This window comes from Triturus cristatus, chromosome 8 (genome assembly GCF_964204655.1).
Source record: "Triturus cristatus chromosome 8, aTriCri1.1, whole genome shotgun sequence".
Taxonomy (NCBI): Eukaryota; Metazoa; Chordata; class Amphibia; order Caudata; family Salamandridae; genus Triturus; species Triturus cristatus.
The window spans coordinates 863,050,988-863,066,009 of record NC_140591.1 but is presented as its reverse complement, the minus strand read 5'-3'; the positions used below and the strand labels follow the sequence as shown (position 1 = coordinate 863,066,009).

The window sequence follows — 15,022 nt, the reverse complement described above, 5'->3', positions numbered from 1 at the left end:
TGCCCGCTTCTCCCTCGCTGGAGGCAGGTGGTGGCACGGGCCCCTCGGGCTCGACGGTGTCGGCGACCATGGACGAACGGGGGTCTGGGCGGCCATGGACCGGGTGGTGGCGCAGGCCCATTCGGGTAGTCCTAGCATTCGGAGATGCTCTCGCCGCTCCACTTGAGCCCAGGGGGAACTCTCGAGGTCGTTCCCCAGGAGGCAGTCCACCGGAGCGTCGTCGCGGACAGTCACCTTCAGTATGCCCGTCACCCCTCCCCATTCGAAGGGAATCTGTGCCATCTGGCACATGCTCTCGCTGTTGTCGGCCGTCCGGACGGGGCATAGCACATTCGGCAGGATCTGTTCGGGGGCCACCAGGTGGCAGCGGACAGCGGTGACACTGGCTCCGGTGTCACGGAGGGCTTCGGCCCGTCGTCCATTGATAGTGACCCACTGTTGGTACTTCTGGGTGTTGCTCGGGATGGGTGTTCGGGGCACCATTTCTCGGCTGCCCAGGCAGACCAGGGACATGGCCGCCGGCTCCCACTCAGTGGACCCCCCGTTGAGGGGTTCTTCCTCTTCCTCCCCTTCTCCCAGGGCGGCAGCCACTAGTTGTCGGGGCGGGGGCCCGCTGGTCCCACTTCGTCGGTTCATGGGGCAGGCAGGGTCGCTGGCATAGTGTCCTGTTTGTTGGCAGCCGTAGCACGTTATCGTGGGCCGGGGTCCGGTTTTGGCTGGCGCCGTCCCTCTTCGGGCTAGGCTCGGGGAGGTGTGTTGCTGAGGCGGCCCCCGAGGCGGACTCCGGGGCGGCCCGGCTGGGATGTCCCGATTCCTGTTCGACCCTCCTCCCCCGCCGCGCTGGCGGGGGGGTCCGGTGGGGTTTCGCTGGTACTCCCCCATCGAGCTCCGGGGGACTCTGGTGTTGACCCATCGATCGGCCTCGGCGGCGAGCTTCCGCGGCTCGGTCAGCTTGCTGTCGAGGAGGTGTTGTCTTAGCTCCACGAAGCAGTTGTTGGAGAGGTGTTCCCAAATAATGAGGTCGACCAGCTGCTCGTAGGTGGTGACCTTGCTCCCCTTGATCCAACCTTCTAGGGCCCTACTGAAAAAGTCAACATACTCTACCCACGTGGTACCGGGGATTTTCTTGCAGTCTCTGAAACGCTGGCGGTACATTTCCGCGGTTAGTCCATAGCGGGTGAGCAGGGCCTCCTTCATATGGTCGTACGAGGTCATCACCTCTTCCGGGAGCTGGAGTAGGGTGTCTCGGCCCTCGCTAAGGAACCGACCCCATAGGCCGGCACCCCAATCCTTCCGGGGTACCCGATGGGAGGTCATGGCCACCTCGTACGCCTTAAACCACTGCTGGATGCCGTCGTTTTTATAGTACTCCTTGAGGACATCTTTGGGAATATGGACCTTGGCTTCGGTGGGCGGCAGAGCGTCTCTATTGCTGGGGGTGCCGGTCTCCCCCTTCTGGGCCTTGAGCTTGAGTTCTTTGAGGCCCCGCTCGTGTTCGAGGGTCAGCCTTTTCTCCTCCAGCTCTCGATGCCGCTTCTTCTCCTCTATCTCCTCTTGTAGCCGTAGCTGTTCCATGGCCAATTTATTTTCGGCCAGCAAGAGTTCGCCGTCCAGCCGAAGTCGTGCGAGCTCTAGCTCATGGGTCCGGACCTTCTCCCGCTCTCGTATATCTTCCGCGGAGAGGCCGGTTTCCAGGCTGTTTCTCCCTCCGTTCGCGGGGGTCGGTGCTGGTGGCGTGGCTGCATTCAGGGGCAGGGGACCTTCACTCTAGGAGGGACCCGCCTCGGACTCTATCCAGGTTCTCAGGGCTTCCTGCATCTCTTCCTTGGTACCTAGGCCGGTGGTCGCAATGCCCTTGTCCTTGCAGAACTGTTTTAACTCTTTGTGCGTGTACTCTTCCAATCGTTCTGGTTGGAACTCCATGGTCTCTGTTCGTCTGGATGGATAGCGAGTGGGTTACTTGCTTGTACGCTCTGCGTTCGGCTCGGATCCCGTCGCTGGCCACCAAATGTTGGAAGGCGAACCCCGGGGGAGTCGGAGAGACCACCCAGGGGGGCCCCCACACTGTACAAAGTAGCCGAGCGCTGCTGAGAAGCCTCCTAGGAGAGGTCCTTCTCCTATACCGTACCAGCACAGTAACACCACCACACAGGACTCGAGGATGTTTATCACGATGAGCGATTCTTTATCAGCATTTAGGAAGTTACGGTTATCGATATATACAAGGGGGGATCGAGGGATCCGCAAGAGTCTCAAAGTCTTTGGTAGGGACGGGGTAGCGGGACAGTCTTTGGTAGCAGCTGGGTACGAGGGTACCTTAGGCCCAGTTCTTGTTCCTCAAGCTGAAGGGACTCCGTGTCCCGGAGTGGTCGAGCCGCAAAGGCGTCAGCAGGGCTCTGGTGATCAGTTTGTGGAGCTTGAGCCGCGACTAGGTCAGCAGGGCTCTTAAGGTGGTTCAGTTCAGCTCGAGCCGCGACGACGTCAGCAGGGCTCTGGGGGAGGCTTCAGCGAGGTTGGGCCACGACAGAGTCAGCAGGGCCCCGATGTTCCGTGAGGTTCCTTGTCTCAATAAGGTGGAGCCGCGACGCAGTCAGCTGGGCTCGTGGTATAGGGTCAAGCAAGAGTTCTTCTCCGTAGGGTCAGCCGCGATTCCATCAGCAGGGCTCTTGACTCCGGGATACAACTGCTGTTCCAGTGCGGGTTGCCCCAGATATCGGTCTGGAGCCCTTTGATGTCCGGACCCTTGCGCCTGGGGGGGACGGAGAGGCCGGGCTGGGAGAGGCCAGACGCCCAGCGGGAGAGGCGCCAGGCCCGGAGAGGCCGGAGGACGATCGCACCTAGGTGTGGAGGGACGGTGGGGGTCCCATCGAAACTCTCCTCCTCCGGGAGAGGTGAAGTGGCCATGTGGTGCCCCCTGGCCAGATCGTGGTGCCTCGATGTCGGGGCTTCGCTGGGGCCGAGGCCGGGGGGAGCCGGGTCGCGTGGGCTGGGGCGTGGAGCAAGCATGGGGGGAACCCCGAAGAGATGAGGGGTTCCTGTGCGGCCTGGAAAAGGGGGCCGCTGAGGCGGGTGTAGGCAACCGGGTACAATCCAAGGGGGACCTCGAAGGGAGGAGGGGTCCCTGGCGGCCTGAAAGGGCGGCCCGTGTAGGCCGGTGCGGGGGACGAGCACAATCCAGGAGGGTTAAGACCACGCCACGAGGCCGGGTCCAATACTACCATTACCCTTGTGTAAAGCAACTGAACCTAATATAATAGAAACACCTCACCGTTGTGCAAGGTGGGGGAATGGTGGATATGGGTACACCCTAGCACCCTTTACCAAGGGTGAGGGTAGTTACTGAAATACTCCTGTCCTCAGGCAAGGAAAGGCAATAAATGCCATTAGTGAGCCTCTTCAGTAGGCATGGTGGTGAGTGTTAAAAAAACAATTATACCTGCTACATTTTTTATAAATGTCTTCTTATATTCATGAATACATGATGGACTTCATAAACAACATCAGAGCGCGTCCACGCACCATTGAACTGGATGGGCTCTAACCTGGCGCTTTTCATTTCCTTGTAGACACCTCGGTGTCAGTTTTAGGAGATGCCCAGCTCTTACTTGGGCGCCATACTACAAGGGTACAAGCCTTGTTGATTTCAGTTTATTTGTTTAGTTTCCTTATGTCTATTTTAGTTTGTTTTTAGTTCCAGTTTACTCCTTGAAATAGGATCTGTGGGAGGAGTAGGAGTCACTGGACTCCAGTTTGAGTTTTTCTTTGCCCACTCATTTTCACTTTTGACGCGTTGAGACACATTCATATTTTAGCCATGCCCCCGGCCACGCTCCTTGGATGGTGAGCTCCATAAACAATATCAGAGCGCTACGGTAGTTAAATAAAAATAAATCTGTAGTTGGGCAAAATAGAGTAGGAAGATGAGGATACACCCTACCCCTGTGTTTTGACAAAGCAGAGGGGTTAGAGAAACCCTGACGAAAGGCTAATATGCCACGCACACCATAATCTAGTAATACAAGCCCAGTTATAAACTCACACCCACCATCAATTGCCAACACATCCACCACTAGACTTCTACGCTATCATATGTCCATACAGCCACCATTATCATCAACACGAACATCATCTTAAGTAAACACACAATCAGTATCATACATCCATGTAGCAACCATAACATACTAACAAAGCCAACTTAACCCCTTCGCTAATAGGCCTTCCCCCCCAGTGCTAAGCCTTTTTTTTTGGCTATTTGGGGTAGTTCACGCTTAGGCCCCTGTAACATGTTGACCACATAAGGTATCCACACCAAATTTGTGTCCTTTTTTCCCAACATCATGGGAATTCTAAAGGTACTCAGGGTTTGTCGATTCCCCTGAAGGGGACTCAGAAATTAGCCGAAATACAGCTAAATTTAGTTTTTTGGGGGAAAAATGCAATAAAATGACTACAAAAGTGTCAGGTTTTTTCCCTGCAAATGGTATCAAAAAAGGAATTGTGATACTGAAATCACCATCTTCCCAACTTTCAGGGACACGCAGACTTTTGTCAGAAAACCAACATTTTTTTACACAGTTTTGGCATTTTTCTGGGACATTGCCTATTTTTGCTATTTTTTGTGCTTTCAACCTCCTTCCAGTTAATGGTAGAAATGGGTATAAAAGCAATAATGGATACAGGAAAGCTATACCTTTGGGAAAGTAGACAAACTTCTGAATTCAGCAAGGGGTCATTTGTGTAGATCCTTCAAGGATTCTCTATAGAAACTAACAATTAAATATAGAAAAAATTGAAAATTAATTGAAAAAAACAGCCTTTTGAGTCAACGTTTTCACATGTTACTTCTTCTAATTATGACACCTCTTTGAAGGCAATATACCGTTACATCTGCTGGACCTTTCTTGTTTGTGGGGATATATAGGACTTGTAGGTTCACCAAGAACCCGACGAACCCAGAGCCAGAAACTGAGGAGCGACTTGCAATGGTTTTTTATTATGTACAGGGTATATAGCAATTATTCTGGGAAAATCTGTACATGGAAAAATCGGTATGAAAGACTCCTTTGTATTTCTGAAATGGGAAAAAAATATAGAGTTTAGAAACAGTAGATATTTGCACATTTCTGAAATTGGCAATACTCATACTAGCATGAGAATTATCAATCATTTTTCAAAATTACCTCTTTTTTACACATTGTCTTTCATTTGGAAGGCAGAAATGCATCGAAAGTCAATAGGTAATAACAGTTGCTTTACAAATCTGTATTACCCTAAGTCTCCCAATAAAAATGGTGCCTCACTTGTGTGGGTAGGCTTAGTGTCCACGACAAGAAACGGCTCACAACTCAACGTGAACACACCACATTTTCACAATGAAAGATTACCGTTTTATTGCAAAGTACCTAGCTGTAGTTTTTGCACCCTAGCTCTGCCGGCACCTACGGAAACCTAGCAAACCCATACATTTTTGAATACTAGACAAACAGGGGAATCCAGGATGTGGTGACTTGACTGCCTCTCACCAGGTTCTGTTACCCAGAATCCCTTGCAAACCTAAAAAAACTGTCAAAAAAACAAATTTTTCTCACATTTCTGTGATGGAAAGTTCTGGAATCTGCGTGGATCCACAAATTTCCACCCACCCCGCGTTCCCCAAAGTCTTCCAAGAAAAATGGTACCTTACATGTGTGGGTAGACCTACTGTCCCTGACAGGACATGGCGCAAAATGCAACGTGGACACACCAAAATTTCACAGCGAAAAATAACCCTTTTTTGGCAAAGAACCTAGCTGTAGTTTTTGAACCCTAGCTCTGCGGACACCTAGGGAAACCTAGCAAACCTATACATTTGTAAAAACTAGACACCCAGGGGAATCCAGGATGGGGTGACTTGACTGGCTCTCACCAGGTTCTGTTACCCAGAATCCCTTGCAAATCTAAAACATTGTCAAAATAAATACATTTTCCTCACATTTCTGTGTTGGAAAGTTCTGGAATCTGTGCGTGGATCCACGAATTTCCACCCACCCCACGTTCCCCAAAGTATTCTGAGAAAAATGGTACCTCACTTGTGTGGGTAGGCCTAGTGCCGGCGACAGGAAACGGCACAAAACGCAACGTGGACACACCACAATTTCACAGTGAAAAATAACCTTTTTTTGGCAAAGTGCCTAGCTGTAGTTTTTTAACCCTAGCTCTGCCGGCACCTAGGAAAACCTAGCAAACCTATACATTTTTTAAAACTAGACATCCAGGGGAATACAGGATGGGGAGACTTGACTGCCTCTCACCAGGTTCTGTTACCCAGAATCCCTTGCAAACCTAACAAACAAATTGTCCTAAAAAAACACATTTTCCTCACATTTCTGTGGTGAAAAGTTCTGGAATCTGCGTGGATACGCAAATTTCCACTTACCCCGCGTTCCCCAAAGTCTTCTGAGAAAAATGGTACCTCACTTGCATGGGTGGGTCAAGGACCCGTGACAGGCAAGGGCCCAAAACCTATTGAGGCGACATCAAAATTACCTATCACAAACCAACCTGGTTTTGCAAGGGGTGTCCCATGAGTTTTTGGCCCCGGGCCAGGCGTCCATCTAGGGAAACCTACCGAACCCACATATTTCTGAAAACTAGATACCCGGGGGAGAGGTATGGCTTGCATGGGTCCCCCTAATGTTTTCCTACCCAGAATTCCCTGCAAACCTCAAATTTAGCTGAAAAAAATCACTTTTTCTCAAATATCTGTGTGGGACAGTTCTGGAATCTACATGGATCCACAAATTTCCTACCACCCAGTATCTGCCCAGGTCTCCTGATAAAAATGGTACCTTACTCACGTGCGTGGGTCAAGTACCCGCGACAGGCAAGGGCCCAAAACGTATTGAGGAGACATCAAAATTACCTATCACAATACAACTTGGATTTACAAGGGGGTTCACCTGGGTTTTTGGCCCCGGGATCGGCGGCCATCTTGGGAAACTTCCAAACCCACACATTTCTAAAAAGTAGACACCCGGGGGAGTCCAGCGAGGTATGGCTTGTGTGGGTCCACCAAAATGTTCCTATCAGAATCCCCTGGAAACCTCAAATTTAGCTGAAAAAATAATTTTTTTCTCAAATTTCTGTCTGGGAAAGTTCTGGAATCTCCATGGATCCACACATTTCCTTCCACCTAGCGTCCCCCCCGCTCTCCCGATGAAAATGGTACCTCCCTTGTGTGGGTAGGCAAAGTGGCTGAAACAGGATATGGCCCAAATCGTATTGTGGAGACTTCAAAATTACCTATAACAAAACTACCTGGTTTTGGGGAAAGCACCTGATTTTTTTGCCCCGGGCTCACCGCCATCTAGGGAAACCTACCAAATCCACACGTTTCTGAAAACTAGACACCCTGGGGAGTCCAATGAGGTATGGCTTGCATGGATCACCCAACGTTTCCCTACCCAGAATCCCCTGCGAACCTCAAATTTAGGTAAAAAACCACATTTTCCACATATTTGTTGCGTGGAATCACCATGCTGGCACAAATGTCCTACCACCCCTTGTTCTCCAGAGTAAAATGATCCTTGTGTGGGTGTCCAAAGCAGAATTGGCTAAAAACGTATTTAAAAAAAAATATAGCGCTTAGAATGCTCGGTGCTATACTCTAAATTCCTATGTTTTGGGCTTTTCCTAGCCACAGGCCTTTGGCCCACCCACACAAGTGAGGTATCATTGTACTCGGGAGAAGAGGTGAAATGCTGTGTGGTAGGACATTTGTGCCGGCACAGTGGTCCCATGCAAAAATGTATGGAAAAAGTGATTTTGTCAGCTAAATTTGAGGTTTGCAGGTTATGGTACACCAATAGCAATTAACTCATCTGAGAAGCTGGGGCAGGAAGGCTTAGGATATAGTTAAAGGGAATAATAAAAGGTATGAATTACAGATTCTAACGTCTTCATTTCAGCACATCCCAGCCAGTGAATAAATAGTCAAGTCGAGAATATTATGATCAACCACACCTTAAAAAAAGTGTACATCTCAAATAATGCCTATTTTATCATCCCACCATCTTAGTCTTCAGCAGGGCATCCTGTCTACTCTGCTACCCATTTGAAAACTATGATAATGACATCCTACTGCTTGCTAGATAGTGGACAGCCCTCATGTCAGATGACATACTTCTGTAGCTTTATGATGTCAGGGCTCCAGTGGACCAATTGAGTGAAGATGACACTCTGGAGGATTATGCATCAGCAAATATGCACTAGGGAACTATCTGTAATTATGACTGAAAGGCAAGTATGGACTGTAATGATAAAGCACTCAGAGCCACTGAAAGAATTGGGCTCCTTCTGAAATTGCGATGGAGTTACGAGAATTTCATTACAAGACCGGAGGCTACCATTATGCATGAGGCTGGAGTGGACCTCTCTAGATTTTGAGCTCACTCTTCTAGAGGTGCAATGGCTAGCAAAGTATTTTGGGCAGGAGGTTCTCTTCCCGAAATACTTAAAGCAGCAGATTGGTCTAACGCAAGTACTTTCTATAAGTTAGCAGTGTAGCTTTACATGGCTTTAAACATGCATAATGGTAGCCTCCGGTCTTGTAATGAAATGACGATTCTCCAATTATTATGCAGAGAGAATCTTGATTTCATTAAAAGACAAACGGAGGCTAACATTATCCCACCCTCCTCTCCCCGAGAGGTTTGGGTTCGGTAATTGTAATAATGAAGGATGTCTCGTAGACAGGCCGCTTAGAACAAGTCGTAGGTTTATTCAACAAGTTATAAAGCTCATATAAAAGCTCATTAGATCTCTTGTAGAGCCTCTGTTAAGTCCCCATGAGAGCCCCACCAGGAGCAGCCTCCCTGCTGCTCAGCCCCATCTCTTCCAACTGCCAACTCCCCAGTCCCTCACACCCAACATTCTAAGTGACATCACTCATGGCTGAGCAGCAAGGGACAGAATAATAATAAGAAAGATGCACACAACACAACAGGTTATAACACATCTCCCTTCCTTACAAAAACAAAGCATAAAGATACAAATGCATAAAATCAAGATAACACCAAAATACCATTGCATACATTAACAGAAAATTTATTATGCAAGTAAACATACAACAGAACAGAAAATACTTGCAAGAAAATTCTTGTAAATCCTTGTAAATCCTTTAAGCTTCACAAACCACGCGTTGGTTCCTCCAAATCGTTGCCAGTGTAATAATGAAGGATGTCTCGTAGACAGGCCGCTTAGAACAAGTCGTAGGTTTATTCAACAAGTTATAAAGGTCATATAAAAGCTCATTAGATCTCTTGTAGAGCCTCTGTTAAGTCCCCATGAGAGCCCCACCAGGAGCAGCCTCCCTGCTGCTCAGCCCCATCTCTTCCAACTGCCAACTCCCCAGTCCCTCACACCCAACATTCTAAGTGACATCACTCATGGCTGAGCAGCAAGGGACAGAATAATAATAAGGAAGATGCACACAACACAACAGGTTATAACAGTAATGTTTATGCTTTAATGTGTTATTATTATACATTACTACTAAAGGTCTTTATACATTTCACTATACAGTGTTTTCTTTCTTCTCAGATAACAATGTTAAAGACTAACTGGATTTACTGGAATTTCAAGTTGTACAGCTGTGTCATCGCAGCCCACGAGGAAGATGGGAGCCTGCACAGTCTACTTGTCATGTTACCAATGTTCTACTTATTATGATGTAGTTACATTCTTTAAAGGGCTGCATGTTTGGGCAGCAAATAAAAGTTATGACTAAAAGGCAAGTAGGGGCTGTAATGGTAAAGCACTCAGAGCCACTGAAAGCATTGGGCTCCTTCTGAAATTGCGATGGAGTTACGAGAATTGTGTCTCACAAAAAAACATCCATCTTGAGTATCAGAGTCCCACATGGAGAGTGCAGAGAAACATGTTAAATGGGCTTCCCTCCAGGAAAATATACCTCATTCACTCAACTTAAGACAGTTTATTCCAGTCTCAAATGTTAGTATTTCCTCCGATGACATATTTCTAGCACAGGCATATAAAGAAGGCTTTGTCAGCCTTAGAGACCGTCAAACTCGTTGATTAATTAGAAGGAGCTCCAAAATGTCATCCACATTACTACCATGGTGACATAAATTATATCTACGCAGAAGAGTCCACTATAAGGTACCGAGGACATTGAGATGCTATGAACTTCTTTTAATGACTAGCAAAATTATGAAATGTGAGTTTGACTTACCATATAAATTGATCAATGAAAGCAGAAGGCTGATGACGTTTCTTTTTTTTTTTTTTTTCCAGCTTAATTTGAGGTTTGCAGGGGAGTCTGGGTAGGAAAACGTTTGGGGACCCATGCAAGCCATACCTTGCTGGACTCCCCCGGGTGTCTAGTTTTCAGAAATGTTTTGGTTTGGTAGTTTTCCAAGATGGCCGCCGAGCCCGGGGACAAAAACCCAGGTGACCCCCTCCATGCAAAAAACCTAGTTGTTTTGTGATAGGTAATTTTGATGTTGCCTCAATTGGTTTTGGGCCCTTGCCTGTCACGGGTACTTGACCCACCCACGCGAGTGAGGTATCATTTTTATTGGTAGACCTGGGGGAACGCTTTGTGGATCCACGTAGATTCCAGAACTTTCCCACACAGAAATTTGAGAAGAGAGTGATTTTTTCAGCTAAATTTGAGGTTCGCAGGGGGTTCTGGGTAGGAAAACGTTGGGGGACCCACACAAGCCATACCTCGCTGGACTCCCCTGGGTGTCTAGTTTTCAGTAATCTGTGGGTTTGGTACGTTTCCCTAGATGGCTGCCAAAGCCAAAAACTCATGGGACCCCCCTTGCAAAACCAGGTTGTTTTGTGATAGGTAATTTTGATGTCACCTCAATAGGTTTTGGGCCCTTGTCTGTCGCTGGTACTAGGCCTACCCACGCAAGTGAGGTACCATTTTTCTCGTAACGTGGGGTGGGTGGAATTTTGTGGACCCACGCAGATTCCAGAACTTTCCACCACAGAAATGTGAGGAAAATGAGTTTTTTTGGACAAATTGTTAGGTTTGCAAGGGATTCTGGGTAACAGAACCTGGTGAGAGCCAGTCAAGTCACCCCATCCTGGATTCCCCTGGGTGTCTAGTTTTCAAAAATGTATAGGTTTGCTAGGTTTCCCTAGGTGCCGGCAGAGCTAGTGTTCAGAATCTACAGCTAGGCACTTTGCAAAAAAAGGGTCCGTTTTCACTGTGAAAATGTGGTGTGTCCACGTTGCGTTTTGGGCTGTTCCCTGTCGCGGGCACTAGGCCTACCCACGCAAGTGAGGTACCATTATTCTCGGAAGACTTTGGAGAACGCGGGGTGGGTGGAATTTTGTGGATCAACGCAGATTCCAGAACTTTCCACCACAGAAATGTGAGGAAAATGTGTTTTTTTTTTAAACTAATTTTTAGGTTTGCAAAGGATTGTAGGTAACAGAACCTGGTGAGAGCCAGTCAAGTCACCCTATCCTGGATTCCCCTGGATGTCTATTTCTCAAAAATGTACAGGTTTGCTAGTTTTCCCTACGTGCCAGCTGCGCTAGGGCCCAAAATCCACAGGTCGGCACATTGCTAAAAAAAAGTCGGAGCCTAGTGGGCTTTCTGCAGCCCTGGGGGGAATCGGGGGAGGGGAGTTTGTCCCGATATGCCCCCAAGGGGGGCAGAAAGACTGTGGCTATTTTTTGTGGGGGTGGGGGCATTGGTATGACCATTTTGGGCGGCCCCCACTCATAAAAAAAGCCTGGGTAATCGCTGGCGCCTAGTGGGCTTTCTGCCCCCCAGGGGGCAGATCAGGGGCCACTGCCCCCAGATGCCCTCCCGTTGGCAGAAAGACTGGAATTTCTCTGGGGGTGAGGTAGGGGTATTGCCATGCCCATTTTGGGCAGCCCTTACCCCTACACGAATAAAACATAAAAATCTGTGGTTTCTAGTTGGGGGGGGGGGGCAGATTTGGGGCCACTGCCCCCATCTTCCCCCCAGGGGGGGCAGAAAGGCTGTAATGGTGGTGGGGGCATTGGTGTGCCCATTTCGGGCAGCCCCCACCCTCAATAAAATTGTGCAAAAAAAAATCCCCGGCGTCAAGTGGGCTTTCCGCTCCCCCCCCCCGAAGGGGCAGATTAGCGCCCAATACCCCATCTGCTCCCCGGGGGGGCAGAAAGGCTGTAATGGTGGTGGGTGGGTGGGGACATGGGCATGCAAAAAGCAAATCCCTGGTGTTTAGTGGGCTTTCTGCCCCCCGGGGGGGCAGAAAGACTGTAATGATTGCGGGGGGTGAGGGCATGGGCATGCCCGTTTTGGGCAGCCCCCACCCTTATTTTTATATGCTAAATAAATCCCTGGTGTCTAGTGGGCTTTTTGCCGCCCCAGAGGGGCAGATTGGGGGCTGCTGCCCCCCTCTGCCCCCTGGGGGGGGGGGGGCAAAAAGACTAAATTGTGCCAAATTGAATTAGGGAGAGCAAAGGCCCTTGCCCAAGGGGCCGCTCCCCCCTCCCTGGTGTCTAGTGGGTGGATCCATGCTTGGGGATCACCCTCCTGTGGGGATCCCCAAGCAGGAATCCACTGGGGGGGTACCATTGGAACAATACCTCTCCCGTCTTTCTACGTGCTCAGGGGGCTGAGATAGCCCCCTGAGCACGTAGAAAGGGAAACTGAAATGAGCCTCTTGGCTCATTTCAGTTTTGTTTTCACTGAAATGACGTCAGCACGACGTGCGCGCCGATCGTCATTTCAGGGAAACCAGGGGGGGCCTCAGGAGCAATGGAAGCTCTTCCCCAGCTCCCGAGGCTCTTTGGGTGTAAAGGGAATCCCTCTGGTGCGGGCACCAGAGGGATTTCCGGGGCGATGTGTCATGATTGCCGGGAGTCGTCATGAAAACACGCCCACCGTGTCTCATAGTGGCTCCCGGCCGTCATGAGCACGGAAGGGGATAATAGGTCCACACAACCAACATCAAATGCTAACACATTCACCACTTTATGGAAACATCCCCATAATTATACGTCCATAAAATCAACATTAAGTGCTAACACACCCACTATCATATGCAAACACACTCAACGTCACACATTCACACAACAAACATCATCATATGTCCACTCAACTAACATCATATGCCAGCACAGACATTAAATGCTAACGCACTCTCAATATGCCCGCACAGCATTACAATACTCTAGCCCACCCACCCACTAACACACAAAGCAAAAAACAAAACTCTAGTGAAATTCCCTCAAAAAATTAAAGTTGTAATAGAATTAAGATTGACTAATACATCGACAGTGGCTATGCCATACCCACAAAAACTAAAGACACATGAAACCTCTGCCATACTAACTCACCGTTCATTTGTGCGTAGCTGGGATTTACATCAGGGCCTGTTCTTCCACTTAGCATTGCTCTCAGTCTTCTGTGTCAGCAACCCTTGCTGTGGACAACTGTAGGCCCTTTATTCAGGCCCTGAACCCAACCACCCAGGGGGGCAATATTGACTGCTCCCCACCTTTGACCACCCAGTCACTTCACACCAAGAGAGTGCGTTTCAGTCCGAGTGTACAAATCCTTCCTAGGGATGATTTCTTCGTGCATTCTTCTCATTCCCAACTGTCGGTACAGAATGAGACCGTTACTAGAGGAGCTCAATCTGCAATGACTTCAGATCACAGGGTCATTCGAGGATATCATTCACATCACTTCACGAATGCGGGATGCCTTTCAATGGTGGGGTCAGATGAACCACTTGAAAGAGGGTTGTCCATTTCTGGTCGAAATGCCGGATTTCACAATCACCACAGATGCATCCCTCGAGGGTTGGGGAGCACACCTTCAAGGAATGACAGTCAATGGCAGGTGGACTCTAGAACAAAAAAAGTGGCATATCAACCTGCTAGAACTGCGAGCCATATTCTTGGCTCTAAAATCCTTCCAAGCCATCATCCGAGGAGCATGCATACTTGTAAGAACAGACAATACGACAAGTATGCATTACTTGAACAAACAAGGCGGGACGAGGTCAGCCCTCCTATCTCAGCAAGCGCAAGAGATTTGGGATTGGGCGATTCGCCACAAGATCAACCTCAAAGCCATTCACGTCCCAGGAATCGCGAATGTTCTGGCGGATTCCCTCAGCAGAACCACAACTTCGAATCACGAATGGGAGCTACACCAACCATTCCTAGACGGAGTATTTCACGAATGGGGGCATCCCGATCTAGACCTCTTTGCAACCAGCCAGAACCGCAAATGCCCATTCTTTGCAAGTTGGGTTCCCCACAAAGACTCGCTGGGAAATGCCTTTTCGATGAATTGGTCGCAAATATATGCCTACGCTTTTCCACTGATCCCGTTGGTTCCACGAGTTCTGCGCAAGATCAAACAACAGCCTTGCCGCATGATTTTAATTGCTCCCAGGTGGCCCTGCCAGTACTGGTTCACAGAACTTCTCCTCCTCTCGGAGGCCGAGCCCATACAGTTTCGACCAATTCCTCATCTTCTGACCCTTCAGAACAGCCAAATTTGTCATCCGGACCCAGCATCGCTGAGATTAGCGGCATGGCTCCTCAACAGCTTGAATTTGCACACCTAGATATCCCTCCAGACTGTCAAGAGGTTTTGGCCAATGCTCGAGCACCCGCAACTGTTAAAACTTACAAACTAAAGTGGAAGAGGTTTTGCATGTGGTGTCAATCTGTTAATCTCCAGAGTATCCACGCAAGACCAGAACAAATTCTGCCTTTCTTTCTACAGTTGGCGATGTCCGGTCTTTCCCATTCTACTCTGAAGGTGTTCTTGGCTGCAATTTCAAGGTTTCGGCAGGATGGTATTAACTCTCTCTATTCCAATAGAGTCATCCAACAATTTTTTAAAGGGTTATTTAGGATGTTCCCGCCTATTCGGCGTCCACCTCCTTCTTGGCACCTTAATATAGTACTTTCACAACTAATGCGGCATCCTTTCGAGCCCATCCACAAGGCGGATCTAAAGTTCCTTTCTTGGAAGGCTGCTTTATTATTG

At 48.8% G+C, this 15,022-nt stretch overlaps 1 protein-coding gene across 1 annotated transcript in view; it reads left to right on the top strand.

Moving 5' to 3' along the window:
* Positions 1 to 10,020, top strand: part of LOC146805186 (uncharacterized) — a 927,200-nt gene extending 917,180 nt beyond the window's left edge. The window contains exon 10 of the mRNA XM_085620476.1: positions 9,580 to 10,020. Coding sequence (XP_085476602.1) covers positions 9,580 to 9,583 — 4 coding nt within the window. The 3' untranslated portion in view covers positions 9,584 to 10,020. The remainder of the gene's footprint in view (positions 1 to 9,579) is intronic.
* The last annotated feature ends 5,002 nt before the right edge of the window (positions 10,021 to 15,022 follow it).